This window comes from Pollachius pollachius (genome assembly GCF_949987615.1).
Source record: "Pollachius pollachius genome assembly, chromosome: 1".
Taxonomy (NCBI): domain Eukaryota; kingdom Metazoa; phylum Chordata; class Actinopteri; order Gadiformes; family Gadidae; genus Pollachius; species Pollachius pollachius.
The window spans coordinates 6534311-6562019 of NC_136934.1; the positions used below are offsets into that span (position 1 = coordinate 6534311).

Consider the following 27709-nt stretch of genomic DNA (forward strand, 5'->3'; position numbering starts at 1 on the left):
ATGCCCCAGTAAAACACCACGCCTAGCAAACCGACAAAATCTGCAAGCTCATCTGCTAATTGTTCTGCCGATTAAAAGTCATATAAAGCAAGCACCTAAGCCTCAATAGATATTTTGATAGCTAGGACATGCAAAAGGTTAGCGTGACAGCGCAGATGAAATGTCAGCTTACGAGCTCCAGCTGAATCTTAGTTTATGAAGCCAGCCAAGCATGACCAAGTGGCATTCAAAGAGCAGCTGTGTGGCTGTTATAATAACTACTATCGAGCTATCTGGCTAGGCTAGGCTGCTAGTTCCCACCTCCATATTCATATGGCTTCTATTCAACATAATACAGTCATTTGTTATGACATGATCTAGAAAACAACCCTTACCATTTGTAGACGAGGCATACTCCAACCACCACAGACCCATCAGGTTTCTGGATATCGTGTCTCTCCTCTAGCTGATCAGTAGCCAGGACTCCGGGGAAAAAACATCAGTCGGTCTCCATGAGACAGACTAATGGCCAGACTAAATCCCTGGTCTGTCCTCCTTGAGACAGACCAACGGACAGACTAAATCCCTGGTCTGTCCTCCTTGAGACAGACCAACGGACAGACGACATCCCTGGTCTGTGCTCCTTGAGACAGACCAACGGACAGACTACATCCATGTTCTGTCCTCCATGAGACAGACCAACGGACAGACTACATCCCTGGTCTGTGCTCCTTGAGACAGACCAACAGAGAGACTACATCCCTGAACTTTCCTCCTTGAGACAGACCAACAGACAGACTACATCCCTGAACTTTCCTCATTGAGACAGACCAAAGGACAGACTACATCCCTGGTCTGTCCTCCTTCAGACAGACCAACGGACAGACGACATCCCTGGTCTGTCCTCCTTGAGACAGACCAACGGACAGACGACATCCCTGGTCTGTGCTCCTTGAGACAGACCAACGGACAGACTACATCCCTCATCTGTCCTCCTTGAGACAGACCAACGGACAGACTACATCCCTGGTCTGTGCTCCTTGAGACAGACCAACGGACAGACTACATCCCTGGTCTCCATGAGACAGACTAACGGACAGACTTCATCTCAGGTCTGTCCTCCTTGAGACAGACTAACGGACAGACAACATCCCTGGTCTCCATGAGACAGACCAAAGGACAGACTACATCTCTGGTCTGTCCTCCTTGAGACAGACTAACAGACAGACTAACGGACAGGGTTTTCAATGCGCCCTAACCCTTTTGGGGCGACCAGCAGGGCCAGTTGGTAAATTAAACGTTGGAAGTATGGCGTCTTCCTTTGCAAACAAAGCTTTAAGTGCAGTCGTTTGTGCTTATTTTGGTGAAAACCGTCCGGTTTGTTTAATACTGTGTCGATAGCGGAATCAACAGAAAGATCTACATCGGCGGTATCCATCTTCGTTGTTATCAAAACAATGGCCCTGCCCTTGGCGTCATCGTATTTATCCCGCCTACTTTTAGATAAACGGTTGTGATTGGCCCGGTAGGGTTCTTGTCGAAGAGGAAAATCCGCTCTATGGGAGCAATTCCAGTCCCATAAATAGAATGTTAGAATAAGTTTACCAAAGGCGCTAATTTCGACTACATGAGATGTTTATTAAAGAAGTTAATGTTAACCTACAAAAAAATTAACAATATTCAAATGTTGGTATGGTATGTCCATATCTTGGTTAGACTCAAAATAGTGTTGGCAGCTACTTCTAGGTATTTACAAAGTTGAAGCAGATGAAAAACATTATCCTGTTTCGATTTAGAGTAAAGGAAATTGTCACATTCCGTCACTGAAATAATGGATTACCAAGGCCTTTTAGTTTTTTGAAAAACATGTCAATACATACTTTATATCGTAAAAACATCAATAATAATACAAACAAACAAAACAAGATAATGCAAAAAAGAATTGAGATGTATTGTTGGGATATAACAGTAGTGTAACAATAAAACAGTGGTATATGTTGCCAATATTTGTTTGGTAAGAATAAACACATATGCAAACAATTGGTGTGGAGACACTAGATATATCTATAACATTATATTCTACAAAATCCTATAGGAAACTATAGTCGTAGTAATAGAAAACTATGATTAAATACAACAAAATGTATTGTTCATCAACGAATTAATGTAATTCTGCGCTTTGTGTGTCTGTGTGTGTGTGTGTGAGTGTGTGGTGTGTTAGTGTGTGTGTTTGTGTGTGTGTGTACAGATTGTGGAGAACTCCATCTGTTGCTAGTTCTAACCCTAACCCTGTTGCTGTGTATCCCCCCGTGCAGACGTCAGGCTCTTTATGACACCTCCTTCTCTTTGTTGTGGTCGTTAGTGCTGATGCTGTTGAGTCGCTCTCTTTCGTTCTGTTGTTGCGCCTCACGCCGGTCGCGTACTTCGCCCTCCATATGGTAACCCACCATCGTCTGGTAGATCACCACCCCGATGATAGCCCCAAGAAACGGGGCAAAGATGGGCACCAGGAACCAGCAGTTTCGAGCCCTGAGGAACAGAAATCCTCACAATCAATAGAGGTGTAGGACACAACAAATATACACAACTCAGGCAATAGTGTCAGATGAGAGGAATGCTGTGTGTCAGTGATGTCTTCATAGTGGGAGAGGGAGATGACATGTAAACCAGACTCACGTGAAGACCCCCATGCCCCAGCCAGCCATCGAAGTGAAAATACGTGGCCCCAGATCCCTGGCTGGGTTGACGGCATAGCCAGAGTTAAAGCCCATCGCCAGTCCAATGACCAGAACCACAAAGCCCACGGTGAAGGCCTCAAGCCCCTGGGGTATGGGGTTGTTGTATGGATCCACAATGGCCAGGATGCATACGATCAGGGCTGCCGTTCCAATGAGCTATGGTGGATGGATGGGCACACATGAAGCAATATTGGAAGAGAATACTGACGGTCTAACCATAACCCTGTTGATATGTTTATTCAGTACAAGCCAAGCTATTGTGTAACAGAATGTATAAAGATGATTCAACTAGAAATTGGGCACAGTCAAGGTGGATACCTGATCAAAGAAGCCATTGAGAATTGTGAGATGTTTTCCAGGATAGGTAGCGAAGATGCCGGCAGTAGACCGATTTCCCGTCACATTAAAGTTGTCAGGATTGTCCCACAGGGCATCTTTAGATAAACAAAATAAACGTTAAATACTTTTTGTTGTCTCAGTCAATATTACAATGATGTCAAAATCTACAGCAGAGATCCTTTGGGTTTTGATACAATAACATAATAGCAACGTGATAAAATAAAATATAAATTGACTTGATCCCTTACCATAGTACATGCCGAAGATTATTGCAGAACCGAGGAATGCCCCCAGTGTCTGAAAGGCAAAGTATACTGGGAACTTTCTCCAGGGTTCTCTTCCGAGTAGGCAAAGGGCAAAGGTCACAGCCGGATTCAGATGGCCTCCTGTCGGAAAAACATGTACAACAGGACCATATTAAAAATAATGATCATTAGGGTCCCACCCCACCTGCTTCTAGTGACTAGCATTACTTTGTCAAATACAAATAAGTATCTGAAATTGTTTGTGCTTGACAGTTCCTTGGCTTACCCGACACTTGGCCACAGACTAGAATGCCCAAGGTGGCCGCAAAGCCGAAGGAAAAGTTGACAGTTAGAAACATGCCATGGGATCCTCCGCTGAGCACTAGTTGAGCTACAGCGCCGCAGCCAAACATCTGGGGAGAGAAACATATGGTTCAACGTCAGCAGAACGCAACCGTTTGGTCTGTGGGAGTCGTCCGATATCACTCTGTCACTGGCTCTCCAAAAAAGTGCACTGACTGAATGACTGGATGTTTGTCCCGCATAGAGGTCACCTTATTGGGTGAAGGGCGGATGTGATTGTTATCAGTGAAATTGAAAGCCAGTTTTTGTGGACTGGACTCGTGTCTAAACTGAGGGGAGTGTAGACGGTCACACATCTCACCACCATCCACTGTAGAGGTTACTTTTTGACTTTGGTTCAGAAATAATATTTGCTGGTATTATTACATTGTGTATATTGATAAAAAAAATCTGAATAGGTGGGATAAAGTCTCCATTGTTTTTCACTGCATACTTCATTAAACATTCTAATTTGCATGTGTGTGATCTTGCATGTGCATGTGTCTGTGTCTTTGCATGCACGTGCCTGCCTGCCTGTGAGCACTACAAGTGCTTCATGCATCTGTTTTCGATGAAAGGACGTGCATTAGGTTCTGGCTGAGGCTACCAATATAAACCCTCTGAATGGGACGCATTCCACCCAGACCACAGGACTCTTACAATGAGGTTAGCCTCGGGGAACCGCATTCAATCGTCCTGGCGCCTAAGGGACGCTCTCCATCACTGGGTCTCGGCTAAAGCCCCGTAAATATAACGTATAAAGTCCCTTTGATGATCGCCGCTGTCCGCAGCTAAGTAAAGGACATCTGTAAAGTCCAAGTTCTTTAAGACCAGAATACTTTCAGACCCTTTTCTCCAAATGTCAGAGGCATCCGATTGCAGACGGCTCAACATGGGCCAGCAAACTTAGGTCGGATGAGATTTCCATAGAATTGAAGCCTTAATTGTCCTCTTTGCTCAAATTTGCTATTGGAATAAAAACATATGTTTGGTGAAATATTTACTTTCGATACTTTTTACGTGTTCAACCTATTAATAAAAATAAATCCGGAAGAAAACTGAAAATCTAAAACTAGCTAAAGCTTGTCTACTAATTTGAAAACATGTAATTGCCCTAATTATAGTGCTTTTCATCCAGCAAGTCGTCACAGCATTAACAAGTTTGGATTAGTTGACCATGCATGATATCCCATCCATCCCAAATTTCCCTGCCCATCTATATATGGGCTTGGGTGCTCATGTGAATGTTTTAATGTCTTGCTCTCTGTGCATCTGCAGATACTTTGATCTCTCTGCTTACAACTAAAATTGTATTCAGCAATTCATGTTTACATATTAAACATGATGAGGGGTTAAGAAACATAAAGGACACTGGTTTATTAAACATAAATTGTACAACGTAATGGCTTATTGAACATAAACCAGTATAATTTCTTGGTCTCTGAATTTATATCTCAAAATATTTTTTACAAATCAACTACAGCAAATACTACATAGATGTGTCAGAGGAAAAACACAAAGACTTATAAAATCTGCTGACATCCCCTGTGAGAAGTAAGGTAGGTGAACAAGATTCCTTAAAGGTTAGTTGCCATAGGCGTTCTCTATTGTATGCTTGGAGCATAAAGCTTTCATTGAGAATAACAATGAACAGAACTTTATTCCCGAAGAAAATGTGAGAAATACTATGTTAACACACACAAACACACACACACACTCACTCACAAAGACATTGAACACCAACGCACAGACACACACACATTATACATTATCAACTTACCACAAGGATGAGTGTGCCAAGACATTCTGCCAGGGCCTGGCGAAGCAACAGGTTGCGGACCTGGCAGCTTCTGGACATCTTGTCCAAATATACCTTCTGTCTTCCCATGTTGTGTTCTGAGAGTGGTTTGGTGGGTGATGGTCGTCAGCTGGTATGTCCTTCTGTGATGTGATGTGCAGAACACGAGTCTCCTCTTCTTATAATTTTGATACGGGTCCTGGCTGGACACATGCCAAGTCCTCGGCCCCACCTTCTCAGACATGCCTCTTTCTCTCCTGCCATTCCAAAAGGCATGCTCACTTGCTGTCTCCCTTTCGATCACTCACTGCCGCCCTTTCACTAATGCACACGCACAGACACACACACTCATGTCGAGACACAAACACACACACACACACACACACACACACACACACACACAAACAGCTGTAATACACACCTTGTCCTAGCACCTACTTTTCTGGTTCACACTCCCATTTTCTTTTCCAAACGACCCTGTGTGGCTCTTTTGCTGATCCTGTCTTTGTCCGGTCTGAAACTTTATCTCTCCATATTATTCCTGCTTTGTATAGCTTTAATAGAGGTGTGAGAACCCTTTTCCTTAAAAAACTCCTATATGCTCAGAGTTCCATTGGAACCAGGGTGCAATTTGTTCAGTAAAAAACAACATAACAAAAGAACTATGAACAATGAGAGGAATTGTTCAAATAGTTTAAGTTGAACAATACATTTAAATAGAGTTTCACACTGACTGTCTCGCTTTCTCTGAGAAAAAATTTGGATTGAAGGAAACATGTCTGCTTTATCCTACTGTATTGACTTAAGAAGTGTAAAATACATTTGACAGCCCAGTTTAGTTCATCACTTAAAGGTTAAGGTGTTTTTTTTGAAGAGCACTTATCGAGGATTAGTGGTAATTCTTTCTGAAAACACATCTTGGAGCCATCTCAGTGACAGGAAAAAGTAAAGACCAACTGATTCGGTACAAAAGGTAAAATAAAGCATAATGAAATTAAGCTATAGAATGGTGCACTTGGCACTCAATAGGTGCAGATGTTATTGCTTGGGAATACAACAAGAACATCGAAACAACAACTTGTAAATCCACCCCTCCCCCCAAATGGTAATTAACAAACAAGTGGTGAGCGCAGCTGCCCCACCGCAACAACGTCCTGGGTTAAAACCCATCTGGGACGCTTGTGCAGGAAGTTTCTATGTTCTCCCTAGGTAGACATTGTTAAACACGGGGTGCACCCGTTTCTTAACTAGAAGCCATACCGGTTTATGCCCTTGCCAGTATGCCTCGAGTCGGTCCCTGGGCGTTGCACCCTGACTGCACCCTGCTCCTGGAGAAGGATCGATAGTGTACAACGCAATGCAATGGCAATAAAGAATGAGGAATAAAGTTCCGTAAATGGTGTGCAGCCAAAATAATGTTATTCCAAGGAGGGATGAAGGAACTAAAACAAGCAGAAGTAATATACATTTTTGTTTGTTGCATGTGTTCAATCACACTATGCAGATCGTGCAAACTATACGTGGCATCTTATAGGAATTGCATAACAAGACAGCTGCATTTTTCAAGCACATGTCTTGAAGTTTTCTACAGTGGAGTGGAAAATCAAATCCAGGTCAACTACTAAGATGATGGAAAACTTCCAAAAGATAGCACATTTAATTTGCTGAGTAGTAGTACTATTGTTTGTTCTTGTAATGTCTTGTTTTCCTGTGAACTTAATTTGAATAATTCAGCGTGAGTCATCCCTCAATCCCATCAAAGTGCCTTTCTGCCCGGTAACATGTTGGAAAGCAACGATAACATCGCATGGATTTGTGGACTACGTGACCTGGGCTTCCGTTACTTCATCACAGAATTTTAGTGGGAGTTTTTTGTTTGGTCTTGTAAATTCTTGCTGTGCAGCAAAACAGTCATTTTCCCCAAGGGGATAACACAAGTATCTAATCATCTATTCATCTATGTGCCAGATTTTTCACACTGGCACACTGACACACTGGCAGTGCTGGAATAGACGACAAGGTGAGGAGGGATGAGGAGTGATTGGAGACGATTGGCACCCCCTTATATTAGTTTTCACCTGGTCCAGTCCGCATTGAGACAAATAGCCTACCACAGTCAATCAGACATTCATACGATTCTTTTTTTTATTTTATTTATGGCAATATTGATCAGCTCATGCAATACTACGTGTTGAACAGGTTTCGCATGGTGTTAATGTATGGGTGAGAACCCTGACAATTTATGACTCATTCACAGGTTGAGTGACACATCGTATGTCATGCATTGGCTTATGTACTGTACTGGGACTCCCGTCATCAACATTTTCTTGCACAATCAAATGTTGGCTATATACCCTGGGAATAGTAGGCCAAAATAAAGGATGGCATTCAGGCTGAGACACAAAGCCGTCTGGCATGGGTTGAAATGATTTTTGTTTTGTATCAGTCTTTCCACACACCCCGTTTTACGGCAGTAAATCATGTATAAAACAAGCGTTTACACTATTTTGCAACTTCAAATGTGGGTCTCCACTAACCACTAATGTGGTGCCTGCTATGGCAAAAAGAGTTAGAGGTGAACACTTTTTACTTGTGCCGCTACAGAAGAATATATAGAAGAGCACCCATAAATCTCATAATCGAACAGCTTGCTACTTTTGGGGGTAGAATTTTGATGAATGTTAATAACTGGAATTTAGTCTCTAGGCTGGATTTATAAGCATGTGTTCACTACCTAATGAATGCCACTTGGAATTTAATTAATTTGGGATTTTTGCACTTTCAAACAGGCCATTAAATAAAAACTCAAACAAATATTTTGTTAAAGAAATGGTATTAAAAAATAATGTATGTATGCAGAAAGTACAGCAGTTAGTAGGGCTGGCTGTGAGCCCACTTTGAATGAAAACTAAAGTTTAAAGTTTGCAACTCTCACAACCTGTCTTCTTTCTAACAGTCGACATCTGTCTAACAATGTCTGTATACATTTCACACCTGTTTATGCTGCATCTATTTATACATTACACTTATTATATTTTTACTTCATTCTAATTATTTCATATCCAGTATTGTAGTTTATTTGTTTATTTTTGTTTACTTAGGTCTCAGCTCTCTTTACTTGTTTTTCTCTTATACTTTTTACTTTTATATTACACTGTTGAAGGAGCCTGAGACCCTAGGAATCTAGAAGCAGTTTTCATCGCTCATTTAAGAATAAAAAATAAAACTCTTTAAGGGATGTCATTTTGAATATATTTAAGAGCTGTAGATGTAGGTGTAAAGAAACATATGATATAGGCTTGACATGAGTTTGGCAAGCTGACATCAGTTATTAATTAAAGGAGAGATATTATGGTGTTTTCCCAACAAGTAAACATAGTATTTGAGTTCCAGATCTATTTACAGCTGTTTGCTGTAAATAGCTTTTAGGAGTAAAAAAAACCTCGCCTGCCGCTATTCCCCTCTGTTTCAGTCCCTTCAGAATACGCGGTTTCTGGTGTCTGTAGCTTTAATGCAAATGAGCTGCTGCCCATTGACCAATGAGCTGTCAGAATGAACCACAGCATGGAGGAGAAGGGATTGTTGCCGTTTGCGGACTCCTGGAGCTCTATATCTATATAATATAATATAATAATAATAATAATAATAATAATAATAATAATTATAATAATAATATAGATGGGTATTTATATAATATTATATCTAATATCATGGCCAAAAGCTATGTGCGCCTCGGATGATATTATGAATCATAAAGACTGCGTCTGACGTCTCTGGCCCTTCCACAACAAGTAAAGACTCGTAGTGGGGGATATCTCGGCCATGGTTGACAAGAATTGGGGGAAAGGAACTTTGGCCTTGACTCTCTGAAGTCCATGAACCGCGACACGGAGGAGAAAGGGATTTTACTCCGGGAGCTGAGCTGCCGGACTGCCGCCGAGCTCCCCGTGCCGGAGCTGCCGGACTGCCACCAAAGCTTCGGCGGCAGTTGGTAGCTCCGGCATTGTACACCGGGAGCTGAACTGTTGCCCGAAGATTTCCGGCTGCTCCGGTGGGTGTCCTCCGGGAGCTGAAAAGTCCGGCAGGGGTAGATCGGCGGCAGTCCGGCAGCTCAGCTCCGGGAGTACAATCCCTTTCTCCTCCATGTCTCCTCCTCTGGACTGCCGCCGAAGCTTCGGCGGGGGGAGCTCGGCGGCAGTCTGGCAGAGAAAGCAAGGGATTGTACTCCCGGAGCTGAGCTGCCGCCGAGTTCTCCCCGCCGGAGCTGCCCGTCCGCTGGTCCACAAAATCTTAGGGGAGCGGGGAAGTGGGAGGTAATATTCAACTGTACCCCCTTCCTACATAGGAGAGGGAGCCGAAACTGACTCACTCGTTTGGTAACTGTAGGCGGGGTACTTTCATCTCACTCAAAAAATCATTTACAGACTTTTTTCAAAGTTTGTATGCACGAGGGAGCACCAGAGACCCAAAACAACACCAAATCCCAGGAAAAGTGTGTTTTTCATAATATGTCTGTTTTGAATGAAACACACAATGGCTGTCCCGTTATACCTATTGCCAGCTCTCTGGAACAGCTTTCCTATTAACTTTTTTAGCGTCACGTCTTCGCCTGCTCTCCTGCCTCAGGAAACAACCAGTGCTCTTGCACATGCTAATGCTTCTACATACAGTAGCCTAGATAATGCATTGCATGGATATTCCTATTCATGTGTCATGATCCGCACCAAACCTTTCTTCCTCCATCGCAATTGTACGGATGGGCGGATCGATACTGCAGGATTGATACTTTACACTCATAAGCTTCTCATTTGGTATTGATTCCTTGAAATCAGATATTGATAATATAAATATATCAATACAAAGAGTGTGCTGCATCCCTTCCAATCGTGTTCACTGTTCAGGACTTAAGTTTTGTATAATGTTTGAGGTGGGAATCATGGATCTATAAAGAAATGGGTGGGAATGAACGAATTATCCACCATGACGCGTCGCTGGCCCTTCGCTTTCTTGATTGCACTTTCAAGTGCATGAATGTGGAAGCCTGTGTGACGACAACAGAGTGCGCCCGCGCACACTCACACGCTGCCGCCATCCTGAAGCATCACACTTGTGTGGTGCCCTTGACACTCTTCAGCCGTCGATAAACCACTCGTAGGATAGGCTATTTGTGACAAGAATGTGCCACACAGTAGCCTTACGAGTAAATTATTCAAACATTTAAATACAACACACCCTGAGAGTTATAAGTGGGAAAAATATACCTCGGAATTGTTGCACCCTCAGCTACAGCAGATACGCCGTTTTCTAAGGCAGGAGAGACGGCCAGGCAGAGGCGAATTCGGCTTAAAAGACAAAATGATATCGAATTAAAAAGGTTTGGTATTGCCCATTCCTGCTAAATGTCAGCGAAATGCACCCCCCTGTGGTCAAATCCAACACTACATTCTAGCAAACAATTGTTACGGCAAGATATTATAATATCTTGCCGTCAATTGTTACGGCAAGATATTATAATATCTCGCCGTAACAATTGCAATAATAATAATGATAGTTATTTCACTACCTCTTTTTAGTGGCAAAGTGTTACTGTGGTCGGGGTGAATGCCGGCCTTAATACAGTGCATTTGTTAAATGCTACAAATTACACACATTTAGACGTTACATCGACACCCATTCACCAGTTAGAAGCCATTTCAGGGTATTAGTTTATAATTATTATCTTTTTTATATGACCTACCTATATGTCAATTCCAGTGGCGGCTGGTGATCAAAAATGTTGGTGGGGCACAGTAACAGACTATAGACTAAAATAGATTTGATTTCCTGTACTTACATTGACTTCAACGTGGCCGGCGCCCCTGACTTGGAGGAGGGCTTTATTTCGAATGACCATTAACTAGCCTAGCCCAAATCATTGACGTTCAGACGCATTTAAATGGTTGCTGGCAGTGACAAGTATATCGCAAAATTAAACGAGGATAAACGCTATGTATTTTTGTTCATTTATTTCGTATTGATAATAGTTGATCGATAGTTGGCAGATATAGTCAAGTAAATATTTCACGGAGGGACGGCGCCCTAGCGCCCTCTATTGACCCACCGCCACTGGTCAAGTCCCCTTTCAGGCCTATTCAAATGTGTATTGTTGACCTTCAAGCCATTAATTCATATTGATGAAACGCTGTGCTTGGTTAATTAAGCCCTTTGAACAAAATTATGCAAAAAAATCATGCAAAAATGATAACTATATTGTATCCCAGTACATACTTGCCATTTATTCCAATATCCACTTCAAAAGTCCTTATCACATCAGGCATTGTCATTTCTAATGTTTTGTAATGTTTTCGTCATTAGAAATGTCCATGGGGTCAGTTTACCTTCTGGGAATGTGCAGCTGAAAGTAAGTATTTGTGTGTGAGCTTGTTGTTAAGGGTTACTATTATCCAGGGGGGAGTTCCGATCGAAAGATGAAGGGATCTCATGTGAGGAGAGAAGTGATCCATTGCCAATAAAGCTCTGGGAGGTGGGACGATACCAGTTGGTTGCAAGCGGTGGTATTTGCCAAGGATTCATGTTGAACATGTAAAACCTTGCAATTGAAATACAAGGGTAAGCAAACAATATATAAGTATAGTACAGAGTATGAGGGAACAAAGAAGTAATCAAATGCTGGGCAAGAGCTGGAAGTTTCATTTAAACAAGCATCTATTTGAGTTGAACATTATCCTTGCATGATCTAAAGTTAAGTTTATTGATAATGGTTACTGTATACACACACACGTTTTATTAACATGAGACAGAGTATGTAGGCTTTTAAACCGTTTGTTTCAGTAAAAATATTCATTTTTCTCATGTCCCAATTATGGAAATCCCTGTTCCTTATTCCACCTCTTGATCTTGATATCTCAAACATAAGTTTGTTTTGCGTGTTATTTTTCAGTAAATTGAGAAATGGAACTCTTACTAGGCATCAGACAAAACCTTGAGAACAGGCATGTGTTTTACCGACTTACTTTTATTAACTTCCTAGCCATTGTCACATTTACATTATAGTGCGGTTAACTGCTGTAGGATTAGTATCTATGAAGGAAATAAGGGAAACAAGTATTTAAGAATCTTTTAATAAACCAGTCCGCCAATAACAAACGTGTCACGTCTTATCCTGCACGTATACTAAAACTGAATAAGAATTATATATTGTACATGTACACGGAAGCTGAATAAGAATGACAGTTATCAGAATGTTCTGAAAAGAACAACCAACGTCTGACTTTTCCCGACATACATTTGAGATCATAATGGACACGATGGCATGGCTGCATGTCTTCTAGACGCTCCACCTCTCCGTCCTGGCCTCCACCGACTTGACCAGGTCCTTCCCCATCACACTGAAGTCCTCCACGATGGCCTCCACGTTGGGCACACTGTGCGCCTGCTCCCCTTTCACCTCCACACGCCGTGCCTTTATCTCCGAGGTCTGCGTGGCGAGACAGAGCAGTCAGTGCTGGCCGTGCCGTAGTTGGTGTTATAATATAATAGTATGTCTTAAGCGGCAGTTTTGAGAATTTGAGAATTGTCAAGAGAGAGCGAGTGGGAAAAGAGCACATTTTGAAGTTAAACCACCCGAAAAACATGCACTCCCTCTCTTCCCCCTCCCACCCAATGTTTTACAGCAATTGAAACGATAACCCTATGTGTGCACGAGTGTCGTCGACAGGCAAGATGGATTGCCCAGATTGAAGAAATGAGCAAGGAGAGAGGTTCAATTTAAGTTACTATTGCATAAAGGCAGTAAGCCATTTCAGGCCTTGATTTACAGTGATTGTTGAACCGTGAGGGGGAGTTATGCAAAGCCTGCATGCTCGTGGCTTATTGCTTAATTGGCTCATCCAAAGGCCACCCAGAACGTTGGATGTTCTCACAGAGAACGTCGCTCCCGAATAGATGGCGCATGACTATGCCAATTCCAAACCGTTCACACTCAAATTGCAGCTCTGAAATCGTGCCTAGAGCTCCATAAGAGACAATTTAGTTACTCATATCAGCGATGGTTGAAATGTGCAGCTCCCTCTATACTACACATTGTGGGAGAGGCTACCTTGAAGGGCACTGGTTTGAAGGCTTTGGGCTTCCACAACACCGCGATCACCGTACCACCGTAAGGGTCACAGAAGAACAGGGCCAAGTCTCCAAATGAATCCTGGAGGGGAGATGAAGATGGTGAAAAAAAAAAAAAAAGAATTAAGAATAAAGGAACATTTGCTTGCCTGCTTCTGCTGATTAATAAAAAAGTAATAAAAAGTGTGATTAAAAATTACATAAACTAATAAATGAAAAGTTTCCTTATATTGTATGAGCGTTAACAGCACAATAATTTCCAAGGGAACAATCACACAGCTCATTGAATAACTATTAATCTAGGCTTCCCTGTGCATAAAAACTCATTAGAATGTCAAAAGTTGGATGCGTGCATGTACACATGTTCTAGTTAAAGTAATATAAAGACGAACCCTGAGCTCTGACAGGTAGAGAGCGACGGGGTTGTAGTCTATGACGGGCATGGCCCCTCCAGGAGTGCCCGCCTTGCCTGCCACGGTCCCCCTGCTGAAGACCACCAGCGGAGGGTCCACCGCCTGCTTGAGCAGGGGGACCTGCTTGGGCAGCAGGTGGATCAACACATCGTAGGCTTCTAAGGGGGGACGCATTGCCACCTGCACAAACACCAACACACAATTAGGTTCCCTAATAGATTACATTTGAAAAACACACAATAGATACATGGGAAAGGAGAAAACCGATTCGAGAGCTTCCTTCGGCGACATCCTTCACAACATGGAGCTTTTGTTGTGCCCTACGACTTCTGCAGGGCGACTTCTCCGTTTGGTGTGAAGGCGTCTTCACATCAGCCAAGTAAGTAGGCATCTCGGACACAGTCACCTTTTTTGGCAGCAGTTGTCCAATTTTCACAGTGGAGTCCGACTCCATGGAGCGGTCGTATAAATGTCCGTTTTGAACCAACCTTGACGTCCTGTATCTGGGTGCCGTCCTTCAGCTGGGGCTCCAGAACCTTGAGGCTCTCCGCCGCCAGCATCACCGCCCGCTGCATCATCTGCAGGACAAAGCAGTGAGGGACCGACATCAACTCCAAACATCTCCGTAGCAGTCACGAGTGTCATGCATGTGACAGAAAACCATTGAGTTGAAATCAATGTTTGAAAGAGACCATTATGTACCTTTATTGTATTTTAGATGGACACTATTGGCTCAGTATGACCCCACGGTGTGCCAATTTAAAAGTCAATGAAGCACTTACAGATCTGTCTCAGCTATAAAAAAACGATTGGGATGGACAATTTCCCCCTAAAGTGCTTTTTACAGAAATTACCAATTAAATGAGATGTAATGACCACGTGCCAAACTCTGTTCTTGTCGGAGTGCTACACTGGAAGACAGCAGTGTATCAACATGCATTTAAAAATATACAGTTTTATTGAGAATATCTTTCATCTTGTCGTCAAATCCTTTATCCTCATTAAGCGTGTGCAGGCAGGTGACCTCCTGTCTAAAGTTTTCCCTTTTATTAGCCTTCAAGAGGCATTCAGAGCAACTTTTACAGACTCCCATGACATTCAAGTTGTTACATCTGCTTCCAGAGGTGAGTCAAGGAGGCTGAAACTCCTCTTTACAGAGGGGTGTTTTAATTGGACTCTTAATAACAACCACAGTGTGACGCATCAGTCCGTACGTCACGCAATGCCAGAGACTTCCTGCGGCTATAAAGAATGACGCTGGACAGAGGGGACTCAGTGGCTTCCAGGGGGGGCTTGGAGCAGGAAATGAATGTGGGTCAGCTCCGCAGCCGCGGGGCCCGCTGGCCACTAGGCCTTCTCTGCGTGCTCCTAGCCGCCGGCCGCCACGGCCGTGCTGGTACCGAGGAGCTCAGCGCCAGATATTCAGCTCATTTCCCGGCCGCGCTGGACCTCGATGAAAGACAACTGGTGAGCGGAGTCGGTTGTTATGGTGTCGTTGGGCGTGTTTGGTTTTGGGATCAGGGTTAACTTGGGAACATTTTGAACTGGTTTAAAATAGGGAGCAATTGGGAGCTCTTCATTGTACGTATTTGATGAGTTGAAAAGCTTTGGCCTTTGCAGATGACTGACTTACATTGGGTGCTGGAGCGGCTGAAGAACAACAACCGGTTTCCAGCTCAAGGAATGAAGCATAATTATGTGCCAAAGGTACAGTCAAAACCCCCACTCAAATCAAAACAGGACTGCAACCATTCTTCGGACATAGAATTTTTCTTATGTTGACGTTGATATAGTGTAACCAAGAAAAATTAGGGTATTCTTGTTGACAACGTTTGCATTTTAAATAAAGCCATTAGGCGCGTGCTTACTTTAAGGACTATGATGCTTTTGAATTCGACGAATCGTTTCAGCACTAGACCTTAATAAGTAAGACAGTCTTATTGAAATGATGCGTCACACCAAGGACACAGATGTGGAGCTGTTGGAGGATAATTCACTGGTAATAATTCCCTGCAACGTGGCCGTCTCTCCGCAGTGTGCCCCGGGGGAACTGTGTGCCACGCGGAAAGGCTCAAGGATCGGAAAACTGTGTGACTGCTTTCTGCCGAGGACATGCAATACTCTTTTACACCGCTGTTTGTGAAGTCCAGAGTCATTCATTTATGTCTGATGCGAAGCCTCTATGAGAAGCTTCAGATTAAATAGTGAATGTTTCCCAATGACGGGAGCTCCACACAAAGTGATTCTTCAGTTATGGGATGGCCTGTGCATTCGATATGAAGGGTTTGCTGTTTCTGTTGTCAGCATGTGGATGCATTATATCTGTGTCAATGTGTGCTTAACATAAGTGGAATCATCACAAAAGAGGTTTCATGTTGAATATCTCATGTACAGATTGTTATATTGCTGCATCAATTGTCTAGTAATCTGTTAGTTAACGAACCATTTATTGCCCAAAACACCTCTTTCTTTCCTTATTGTAAATATGTGGTCCCTCTGTTTTAGGTCATTTTAACTGTGAATAAACGGCGGTAAGCCAACATGTGAATAAAGCTGTACTGTTGGGGGTTGTCCTGTGACTGACCTGTACGCTAGGTTCGGGCTTGGTCCACAGTGACAGCTTCTTGTCGCTGGGCGTAGCTATGAACATGACCGGCAGGGAGTTTCTGCCTGCCACAAAGTCGTTCTTGATGTCTGTGTAGTCGGCCGCTGCACGGGAGGAGGAGGTGACGACACACAGTTAGACACTTGGGAGGCCAACCACTCAGAATCACTCAAACCTCATAACGAGGCACGGGTAAAAAAACAACAACAAAAAAAGCATTGAGGTGTGTGTGGACATGCCTGTCAGCTTGCTGTTGAGGTTAACCACCAGGGGGTTGTTCCTCCAGTCGAAGGATGAAAGCAGGCGGAGGAAGCGCAGGAAACCCACCTGAGGAGAGCTGCGGGCAGAGGGCTAATAAAAACTCAGTTCACATCACCTACTAACGAGGCAACCACAAAGGGAGGGGAGAACGTACCGGGGGGCGGGCGAGGATAAGAGATGGGGGAGGGGAGAGAGAGAGAGAGAGGGTACCTGGGGGGAGTGAAGGGGGCGGGGTGCAGGAAGAGCGAGGCCACCAGCAGGTCGGCCGCGTCCTCCCTGATGTCGTCGCTGAGCAGCTGCGCCCCGAGCCAGCGCTTGGCGAGCCGGCAGACGGCGCCGAAGCAGGGATGCTGCTGCTGGAGGCTGTGGACACGATCAGGTTAGGGTACATTTGAAAACAACAAGTGTAAGGCCCTGTCCCAATTCTCCCCCTAGATTTGAGCCCTAACCCTAGATTTTGCGTGTTCCCGCAGAGGGGTAGGGTGTCCCAATACTTAAGGGAGCAAGATGGAGTGCTGTTTTCCCCATAAAATCATCCCTTGAACGCTAGTCAGCTCGGTAACTAGGGGCACTCAAAACAAGTGTTCTTGTTAATTAGAGAGAAAGGGGACTGGGCCGAAACCGGCGCCATTATCAAAGCTTTCTCACTAACGACCTCTAGTGGAGTTGTAGCTACACTTATAGCTATAGTATGGACTGCTGTGAGAGATCTTCTAATAGTGGGGGGGCGGGGAGGACAATCTGCCTGGATGGATGGATTGACTTGGATTTCATCTTGAGAAGCCTTCAAGTACCAAAGATCATCAATGGGAGGAAATAGCTGCGGCGGAAAAATGATTGTGCAGGTTCAATATGATTTTAATATCCATTAACCTCTGCCTTGATCATCAAGTTATCATTAAAAAATTATCTCTGAATCAACCATAACTAGCCAACACTGCAATTGCTTGAAAGTGATGCATTGCAGGTTGAATTCTGCTTGAACCCTGTGTCTTATTGAAACAACCGCTTAATTAAAAAAAGGCATCAGACTCGGAAAACAGCGCGATCATCAACACCGTTGGGGTTGCTTGGGCCCCCAGAAGGAGCCCTACCCGTGCAAGGTGCTGGTGAGCAGGGGCCGGTGCACGGTGGCGAGCTCCAGGGCCTGGGCGGCCTCGTTGTCCCGGACCACCAGCAGCCCGTCGGGGTTCACACTCTCCCGCAGCACCTGGGGCTCGCGGTGGTACGCCACGTGGACGCGGAAGGCGTAGCCGTCCTGGAGGAACACGCGGAGAGAAGGGTCAGGTCAGCGTCGATGTTCTGGGAGAATCGTACATCAGGTCCAGGGAGGGTGGATGTGCACCCCATAATAAGCTGCAAACCTCTGGGATACAATAGCTGCGTGTACCTATGTTTGAGATGACAATTACCCTTCCAATTATCATCATTGCCTTAAACCCATTGGCACACGGACAGATGTTTCACTCTTTGCGTCCAAAATAGAGTTGAGTCCTATCCAAAGAAAGTGGAGGAATACAGCCCTGCTACATTTGCTTTGCTCCATTTAATGCCATTTTATAAAAAAAATTGGGTCGTTCTACCTAAAAATAAGAATCAAAATTGTGCTTTTTGTACTAGTTAGAGCCCGACATATTGGTGGACCGATGTTAGGCATTTTCCAAACTATCGGCCGATTAATTAATATTTAAAAAATCTTTTTTTTTTTGTTATTATGTTTTTGTTCAAAGGACTTTGAGTTTCATATCTCAAGTTTGTATTTTTATAAATTTTATGTATTTAATACATTTTGATTTTGACTTTTCTGTTGTGACAATAAAACAATAAAATAAAGTTTATTTTTAAACTGCAACACCTTATTATTTTAGTGAGTACTCATAAATGACTACAAATAACCAATGTTAGGGAAATCCGTTTATGTTTTGTGAAGTGTTTCTGGAATTTATTTTTTAAATATATATTGGCCGATATATCAGATTTTTATATCACCAAATATTTGTATCGGTATCGGCCTTAAAAATCCGATACCGGTCGGGCTGTAGTACAACTTGCTTTTAGCTGCATGCGGTTCTAATAAACCAACGGCAGGGTTAAAGGCTTGGAATTCTAGCATTGTGAAAGAAAATAAACAATCAAATGTATCCCACGGCCATGGAACCGACAATTCATATCTAAAAACAAACTCGGGACGGCACCCAGATACAGGACGTCAAGGTTGGTTCGAAACAGACTTCTTTTTCTTTTTGTCGTGCCGCAGGGTGTACCTTCCAGACGTCCAGGTGGGTGGGGCAGGGCCTGCAGGTGTAGCTGTGCTCCTTGTTCAGCAGCTCCCCCAGGCTGATGTGAAAGGCCGCCTTGAGGTGGCGGATCGCCGTGCGGTCGTGGGGCCACTTCCCGCTGCCCTCCATGTGACACACCACTACAGGGTAACCACGGTGACCGTTAAAGACAACTTTGTGCTTTGGCCGCACTTAAACCCTCTTTAGATGAAAACGTTTTTCTGTATTCATAAAGTCAGGCAACAGCAGTTCAAATGACACAAAAAAACCCACAAAAATACTATTTAAAATTGGATTGCTTTGTCTTCCATCCTCAAAGACCTAGTATGACATTGGAATACTTTCTCAAACGTACCTGTGATGGGTTCGATATAGATCGGGCAAGGTTTACCCTCTTTGGGCAAAAGTGATCGGGAACTCTTTTCTTTACCAAAGAAAGAGTAGTCCAACTTCAGGGGTTCCGGGGGAAAGACCTAGAAACGCCAAAGTTCATGACACCAAGTCCATAGAGCATAACACTCATAATACACACATATATCCATGCACACAGCCACAAAAGCATCTGCTTGTAAACACGCTTCAGTATACTGAAAGAAGTTTAGATTTATAATATTTTGTTAAAAAAAAAATACATTACAAAAAAAATGATCAGATGTTAATGTTGTGAAACATAATCACAGTGCTGTGGAACAATCATAACCATCGCAGGGCTTACCTGTGTGTATCTGAGCACAGGGTGTGCTCCCTGGACGGCAGTGACAGACAGGGGTAGACCTTCTAGCCTCCACAGCTTCCTACTCAAGTCATCGTAAGACTGAACCACCTTTAAACTCCCTTCTTCCCCAGTACTAGGCACCTTCGAAAAAATAAATACATACAATTTGTAATTGGAGGTTCCGCTTGTTTTAACAGTGAACACAACAACATGTACTTGGCAGACAATCATAAGACAGACACCCTCTTCTGGTCAGTTACAGAAAGTACAAAAACAGTAACCGTACATCCTTGCTCATTTTGATGACATCATCCATCATGGCCCCAACGTATCTCACACAGGATTCGGGAATATCTGCATGACTGTTAAGAGAATAAATCAATTATTCAAAAGGCTTTATTCACAGCAGTGGTTTAAATTGCTTAAATGAACATATAATAATAGGACAGGAGAAAAGGATTAGGTTACAGCTGTAGCAGGTGAGTGACAATCTGCCTGGGGACCAGCCGCTTCTCACAGGCGCTCTGCCCCGTCCAGAGCACGGCCTCCGTGATGGCGCCGTCCTGGAAGCGCCGCAGCTCGGAGCGGGGGCCCCACAGCTTGCGAAACTCTGCCGCCTGGGACGAGAATGCAAACAATATATCAACGACGACAATAGTAATGGCCAACGAGTGCATGAAGAGAGCATCAGAGTGCCGAAATGGAAACATTATTAGACACTTCCTAGTCTCGCGCACACAGACCTTGGGACTGTCTGCAGGCGGGCCCCTCTCCAGGATCGAGGCTGCGTAATCGGGCCGCAAGATCAGGCCGAAGGAGAGCGGAGGCTGGGCTTTGTGCTTCGGGGGTTCAGCCTCCACCGTCCACTACAAAACCCAAACAAAGTCGGCGAGATGTCAGCCAAGCACATGCTTAGCTTTACATTAGGCCATAACCCTAACCATAACACATTCAGAGACCTCGGTAGAAGTGGAAGACCGTACCCAAATGTGACCTGATAGTACTTAACAGTGCTTTTTAAACGAGAACTATGGAAGGAGAGGACTGAGTCACGCGTGCATTATCATTGACCCCGAGAACGACAGTACTGCTGACCTCTGGGTCCGGTGCGAGGGAGTGGGTCAGGAGGAGGATTCTCTGGCCTAGTCCCTGTTGGAGGAGGGACAGGATGTAGGGCAGCATCGTGCGGACATAGTTCCCACTGTGGTCCATCAGCTCGCTGAGCAGTTTCAGCTTCTTACAGCTGGCTTGAAGCTTGACCAGCTCCAGGAGTCTAAACAGGCAACAAACAGGATGTAAACAAAGGGGGTGGCCGGAGAAATGTGTGTGCAATGTCAAGGTGTAATACAGCCCGAAACACGTTGACGTTGTTATTGGCGATGTACAACAGATCCTATTTTACAGTTTTGTGTAGTATTTCACTATGCTGGATCAAACTAGATTTATGTAGACGCTACGTCACAGATACCACCCTGCAGTATTTCCAATGGATATCCATGACAACAGTTAGTGTAGGCAATAACCTGGTGGTTAAAGCAGAAGAAGGCCGCCTAGGGGATGTGGTGACTATCCTTCCGATCATATCTAAATAACTGTCTTAAACCACAATAACAATAATAAAAAAAAAACGCCTGCTGGAAATGTGGTCACAAACCTCTGATCATATCTGAATACCTGTCCTGAAGCACAATAATAATAAAAAAAATCCTACAGGAAGTTGTGGTCATCAGCCTCTGATCATATCATAATACATCCCTTGAAGCAGAATGATATTAAAAAGCCTACTGGAAGATGTGGTCATCAACCTCTGATCCTATCTGAATACAGGCCTTGAAGCACAATAATAATAATATAACAAAGCCTACTGGAAGATGTGGTCGCTGGTCCTCTCCAGGGGCTTCGGAGTCATGAGGAGGGCATGGAAGCCGTTCACCGTGGCATCGTCCCAGAACTGCATGGACAGGGAAGCCTCATGCTGCACCTGGGTACACACACGGAACCGAGGTTTGATCCGTCGCTTTGAGGATTCATCCCGAATAAACCCAAGTGTCTGACAATCAAAGAGCAACAGCTAAAGGCCAACCTGTTTGTAGGTGCACTCTGTCATCTCAGCACACAGGTTCAGGTGTCCAGAGGGGTCGACAAACACAACCTGGAAGGCATCCTCGAACTCAGGCAGGGATGGCTGCAGGGAGGGCCAGGGGAGATAGAGAGTCACACATAGGGCTACTGAGTGTAATATTCACTGAAATGCATCACATCAAAACAAACGCAAAGGAACAACCTATGCCTGGAAATGAGATCACTACCCAATACATTAGATACTGTATTTTTGCCTCATGATTTCAGTGTCAATGTATGTGTTCATGCAAAGCCTTTGACATACATATACCCATATATAGTATACTATAGATATTAATACAAATAATTTCTGGTTCACTACAATTATTTGATTTCACAATATGGTTATTTTATGTGAAGGGGATCTTCAGGGGTGAAGATTGAGAACAACTAGACAAGCAAAGTGTCTTCACTGCAATACTCACTGCAGTTGAGTCTGGTTTCCTCGCTAGGGTAATTGCAGTCTCCGTCAGGTCTGTGGTAGCTAGAAATTAACATAAAAAGGCATGGATCATGAACCAGCAGACTATTGAAAACAATTACAAATAATTCCATATCTCCAATGGGATTTCAGAAATCCCATTGCCTCACCAAGAAAGTGCAGCGTGTTTCGGAGCAGCTGATAGGCCGTCATGTTGTTGTTGACTCTGTGTTTACTCAGAAGGTACGCCAAAGTCATGGAAGCAAGGAAGCCATTGAAACATCCCGCGCCCTGTGGGGAAATCATGTAGGGTCAATGCAACTGTGAGACCACCAATGACAACATGATTCATACAAACCAATTACATTTATTTACTCAAAATACCCATTGTGGAGCTACAATACATTGTAACTGACGTGGCAAGAGAGAAATTCTGCCTTAATACGAGAAAAGAACATCCAATTAAAAACAATAAAACAATTAAACAATATTTGTTTCTCCTGCACACCTGATCGAGTTCCCTCTGCCGGAGCCAGACTTTGATCAAGGCCACTCCTTCGGCAAATGCTGGACACTGAGAGCTGACCGCGGAGAGGAACTGAAGGTGGGCTCTGGGCAGCATGTCCCCTAGAACTGAGCTGTTGTAATGTGGCGTGGGAGGTTCTGGGCTTTCTACACACGGAGGCAGTGAGACCATATAAAGAGAGACAAGACGGCGTGAGACAAGGCCTTGTTTTACATAAAATAAATGTTCATTTCTAAATTGAATGACTGATGACATCCCGGCAATGTATAGCTTCAGAAAGTTGAATCAATAAAAAATATATATAATAATGAGCATTTGGTGACCCTAGCTTAACCATTTGGAAGCAGTTACCTGGATCTGAGGAGTCCAGGCCGGTGTACCACTTGGTCCGGATGTTGTTTCTTTGCGGGTGAAAGCGGCTAGGCTTGAAGTATCCGGGTGGGAGACACGCATGGAGACGCACCGTGAAGTTGCTTGACTCTTTGCCTGAAGAGGAGAGGGACAACAAACACAAACACTTCAATACAGCCATTAAAGAGCACAGCATTGCACACCATACCAGAAATGCACAAATTAAACATTAGACAATAGGACACAACCACACAGTGTTGCCAATATTAATAGTTTTAATAAATGTTATTGTACAAGACAGTTATAATCTCCTGAACGGCCCTTTATTCCCTGAAACCGTTATTGCAAGCCATTTCTAACATCTGTAAAATAGTTCTGAAGTTATGCGAAAAATTGTCCTTTGTCAAATTAATTGCTTTAGAAAGCAACAATGCACTCTTGCAAAAGACAATTATGAAACTCCAGAAATACCTGAAGGGGTCAGCAGCAGAAGGGGCCTCAGGCGATTCCCATGGAGGCAGGAGTAGCGCATGCTTCCGATTTCAGCTGAAGAGGAGAGATGCTGAGCCAGGCCTGCCAGGTAAAGCGCCCTCTTCCTTGGGTATCTCTGGTTCATATCGTCCTTGGTTTGCAGGACTTCCTGGTTGAGGGAAAAGACGCATATTTAGCTCATCAGTGTATCATGTCACTGTATTGTGTCACTCAATCTGTGACTATCAAAACTCATGTCTGCCAATACTCAAGGCACGAATGAGTGGTAAAAGAAAAAAATGTCTTACGGCCGGGATGGTGACTGCAAGGTCCACAGTGATGCGTGGTTTGATGCAGGTACCCAATGGGTAACTTCCTATAAGATCCACAGATGCTGGCGGTGCCATATTGAACTTGCCGGCATTTTCTGCAGGCATCATGATGAATGGGACCTTCACTGAACCCGACAGCCAGGACAGGTCACCGAGCTGGACACACGCATATGCAGGAATGTTAACAGAGGGTGAAAACTGCAAACAGAAAGCATAAGCCCAATCAGAGGCCGTTGAAGAGATACATACCTCAACTTTTGGAAAAGAGGGCACACTCTGCAGAGCTTCGGTAACGGTCTTGACGAAGGAGTCGATTTGCTTTTTCCTACGTTCACTCAGGGCCACTTCTTTCAGCAACTCTTCCATCTGCGGACGTTAGCGAACGTTTATCTCAGTGAAATGTTTGTAGTTAGTTTGTTGTTAGTTACAAAGAGTATTTTTGAATTCTCTGAAGCATATTTTACAAGAGACATTTAATTGCGTAAAAAAAGCGAAATAGAATGCAATAATGCATTTGAATACATAGTGGGTGATTGTTGACAGCATACCTGCATTTTAAGCAGACTGCAGTGGAAGAGGCTTTCGGCCTCTTTCAGCTGGTTGAGCTCTTCTACTGTCGGGGGTTTGTACAGCTCAGTCCGGGAGAGCTTCACTGGTCGGAGGACGGCGTCCTGCTCCCCCTGGTCTTCGGGTTTACTACGCTTGGCATTCGCAGGAACACCATTGCCGTCCTCCTTGGCTCGGGACGAGTCTGACGGAATCATCTGTAAAACAAAAAAACAGGAATAACATTTAATAACACACTGTATAATAACGAGATTGACTCCCAACATTACATGTGTTTAGAGTCCCTCTCGGAGGTTTCACCACAAGCCTGGTTGAGCGTTTGGGTATCTAAATATCAAGTAAATGTACATTTTAGTTTATTCTGCGTTTTATCCTTACCTTGTCTTTGTCTCTTTCTGCGATAGTATCGCTTTTGAATGCTAATGTATTTCAATTCTGTTCAATTATTGGTATTCTCCAGTTGTGTTACAATTCGGACTTCCGAACATTGCGTTTCACATGTGCAGAGGGTCATACAAACATGCCTGCTAAACATTTGTCGATTGGTGCAGACGCCGCTTTCCTGAATAGTGATTGGCTGATTGTACCACATACTTCCGGGATACTTAAACAAGGTAGGTTGCATGAGCACTACCCTATGACGTTACCCACGATTTTATTTTTCTATTTAGCAAATGAATAATCGTATTAACTTATAATAAGTATGTTTATTTACGACAGCGTATGTTTAAGAAAGGCAGTTGCAAAAGTGATGATATATTTATAAATTAAAAATGTAAAAATGTATTTTTATAATTTTCTTATTGCCCATCAAGCTTTTTAATTAGTTTGAAGTTGAATGTGGGTGAGTTTAATTATGGTCATCATTGCTATACTTTGCTTACCCTTTGTTGATGTAATAGTAGATTAACTGATTTAATCAAATCATTCGGAAGAAATTGAGATATTGTCGACGCTTATGATTATTTGGGTTAGCAGTGTATATATATATATTTTTTACAAATAACATTTTCGGCTGTACTTTTTTCACATGCAGCCTAATATTATTTTGCCTTTCATGCAGGCCTACTTACGTGAGCTACTTCAGATGTCCAAAAAAATCACATTCAAATTGATTGATCACCTTTCACATATACACACAGCTGCATGTTCTACAACAATGCCTCCAACAGCTCTTCGCATCACATTCTTCTTAGTGTACTTTTATTATTTAAAAAAATAGAACAAGAGTCATCCCAAGATGACGTTCTGGCGTTACTTGAGGGGCATTGCCTGAGCTGGTACACCTGTACTATGCTGCTCAGTAGTAAGGCTTGGCAAGGCTGGATACCTTCGTATGGGTCTCAGCTCAGCCATGTTATCCAAACGGACCTGAGTACCAGCGTTTAGTGGACTGTTCTGAAGACCCTGTGACTCACTGAGGGAAACCCCTGGTACTAAATCCATGGTGTCTAGCCTCAAACTTCCGGAAAACCTAATTATACCACTCTCGTCCACGGGAGTAGAATGGTGTCTGGGCTCAAGCCAGAAATCAGTCCTGGGCTGGGCGTTTGGCCTTTGTTGAAACTTGGCCTTATTATCCGTGTAGTTGGGTAATGGCTTGAGCTTCATGCTGGTTGACACCGCACGCTTTTTGGTGTATTTGTGCCCTGAGAGAGGAAGTCCATGTATGGTCTGTCTTCTAGGGAGCAGTGTGTCCAGGATCTCATACTGAGGAGAGACAAGGGGCATGGGCTGGAGGACATGATGTTGCTTTGACACGGGTTGCTTGCCCTCAGACGCATGTAACGAATCAAACCCACCAGTGGACAAACAAACCCTCCGCTTCCTGTCCTCCTCCTGCTCCCCTTGTGTAACCAACCGGGAAAGGGACTGTGTTGAGGACTGGATTGATTCTTTGGCCGCAGTATTTAGCAGAATCTTCATTTTTTTCTTTCTATCGCTTTTGCCTGGTGGGGTAGGAGTGGCTTTTCTGTGAGGGCTGTGATCTGCAGGCCCACTCCTCTCTCTATCCTTCTCATGTTGTACTCTAGAGCTGTTCAGCTGGGCCCCTGGGCAGGGTGGCCGGGGAGATCCTGGCTCTTTTTTATCCAGCCCTGCTGCCTGTTAAAAACAATCCAAGATGAGCTACAGGATTAGACACACACACACACACACACACAAAAAAAACACACGCACAAACATAGATTCCACTCATTCTGGGAGCCGTTAGTGGTGCAATGCTACTCGTTATCTGTTCATGTAATAACACACACAAACACACAAACACAGTCACTATATGTAAAGCACTTTAGCTGTCTTGAAAAGCACCACATGCAATGAACAATATTAATAATATGATTCTAATAATAGTAAATACTAGTATTATTATGTTCTTTATTAATTGCAGATGTGAAATTTTGGTATGACAGCAGAAAGATAAGGGACAGTAATAAACCAAGCTGCAGTACATTTCATTTGAAATGACAGAGCATACTTTGTGAGGAGTTGTGTGAGGAGGAAGAGGAGGAGGAGGACTGCTGATGTATACAACAGGCACACAGCCTTGGGCCCAGGAGTCTATAGGTGAAGGCACCGGCTGTGAGTCTTCAGCAGTGGAGAAGGCCTCCTCCGGCCCGTCTCCTGGGTCACGGTAGAGGAGCGCCAGTTCCATGGCCTCGACTAGGAAGTCTTTGGCCCAGCATACGGTGTAAGCCACCAGCTGAACAAGGGAAATATAAGCAAGGTTTTACGATGGAGGCAAGTTGGGGGCAAAGTCGTCACATGAGGGAACATTCATTTGTATGATTCAATGTATGGATGTGAAGAATGCACTAAAGCACACGTGTCACCTGTTTGTGAATGTGTGACTTGAGACATTTCTCCATAACATTGCCCATGAGGTCCTCCACTATCTCCTCAACTTTCTCCCCCGTCTCCTCCAGCTTCAGCAAGTCCTCCCACTGTGTCTGGGTCAGGTGACCGGGGACCACGTCTTCTTCCACGGGGGGGTCATTGCTCTGAGGAGAGGCCACTTGGACAGGGGCTTTTGGGGCCCGGGTGTCCGCGCGGGACTTGGATGCAGAGCGCGACATCTTAATTCAGAGAG

The 27709-nt window shown here is 43.9% G+C and overlaps 3 protein-coding genes across 4 annotated transcripts; 1 reads left to right on the top strand and 2 right to left on the bottom strand.

The window, feature by feature from the left end:
• Positions 1 to 1670: 1670 nt before the first annotated feature.
• aqp3a (aquaporin 3a) lies at positions 1671 to 11227 on the bottom strand. Of its 2 annotated transcripts, XM_079736014.1 has the most exons (9): positions 11179 to 11213; positions 10703 to 10783; positions 6702 to 6769; positions 5424 to 5788; positions 3588 to 3714; positions 3305 to 3442; positions 3036 to 3151; positions 2656 to 2873; positions 1671 to 2508 (listed from the first exon to the last, which is right to left on the bottom strand). In XM_079736014.1, the coding sequence occupies exons 4-9, from the start codon at positions 5529 to 5531 to the stop codon at positions 2307 to 2309; spliced, it is 909 nt and encodes a 302-aa protein (XP_079592140.1). In that variant the 5' UTR covers positions 5532 to 5788; positions 6702 to 6769; positions 10703 to 10783; positions 11179 to 11213; the 3' UTR covers positions 1671 to 2306. The 2 variants fall into 2 exon arrangements, with proteins under 2 accessions (XP_079592140.1, XP_079592141.1); XM_079736015.1 differs by lacking the exon at positions 6702 to 6769 and having other exon boundaries at positions 5424 to 5584; positions 11179 to 11227.
• A 1329-nt stretch (positions 11228 to 12556) lies between these two features.
• nol6 (nucleolar protein 6 (RNA-associated)) lies at positions 12557 to 25128 on the bottom strand. The gene is made up of 26 exons (XM_079734502.1): positions 25000 to 25128; positions 24603 to 24818; positions 24304 to 24420; positions 24031 to 24210; positions 23723 to 23891; positions 23252 to 23386; positions 22883 to 23046; positions 22545 to 22665; positions 22379 to 22437; positions 21916 to 22017; positions 21698 to 21813; positions 20928 to 21105; positions 20576 to 20698; positions 20301 to 20449; positions 20119 to 20194; positions 19833 to 19973; positions 19473 to 19590; positions 19103 to 19257; positions 17933 to 18096; positions 17049 to 17201; positions 16817 to 16914; positions 16557 to 16681; positions 14461 to 14550; positions 13952 to 14152; positions 13540 to 13641; positions 12557 to 12918 (listed from the first exon to the last, which is right to left on the bottom strand). The coding sequence occupies exons 2-26, from the start codon at positions 24816 to 24818 to the stop codon at positions 12769 to 12771; spliced, it is 3402 nt and encodes a 1133-aa protein (XP_079590628.1). The 5' UTR covers positions 25000 to 25128; the 3' UTR covers positions 12557 to 12768.
• On the top strand, positions 15224 to 16115 carry LOC307075576 (cocaine- and amphetamine-regulated transcript protein-like; the record flags this gene model as incomplete). Its single annotated transcript, XM_079736212.1, has 3 exons — positions 15224 to 15439; positions 15593 to 15679; positions 16008 to 16115. The coding sequence occupies 3 exons, from the start codon at positions 15224 to 15226 to the stop codon at positions 16113 to 16115; spliced, it is 411 nt and encodes a 136-aa protein (XP_079592338.1).
• Positions 25129 to 27709: the final 2581 nt, after the last annotated feature.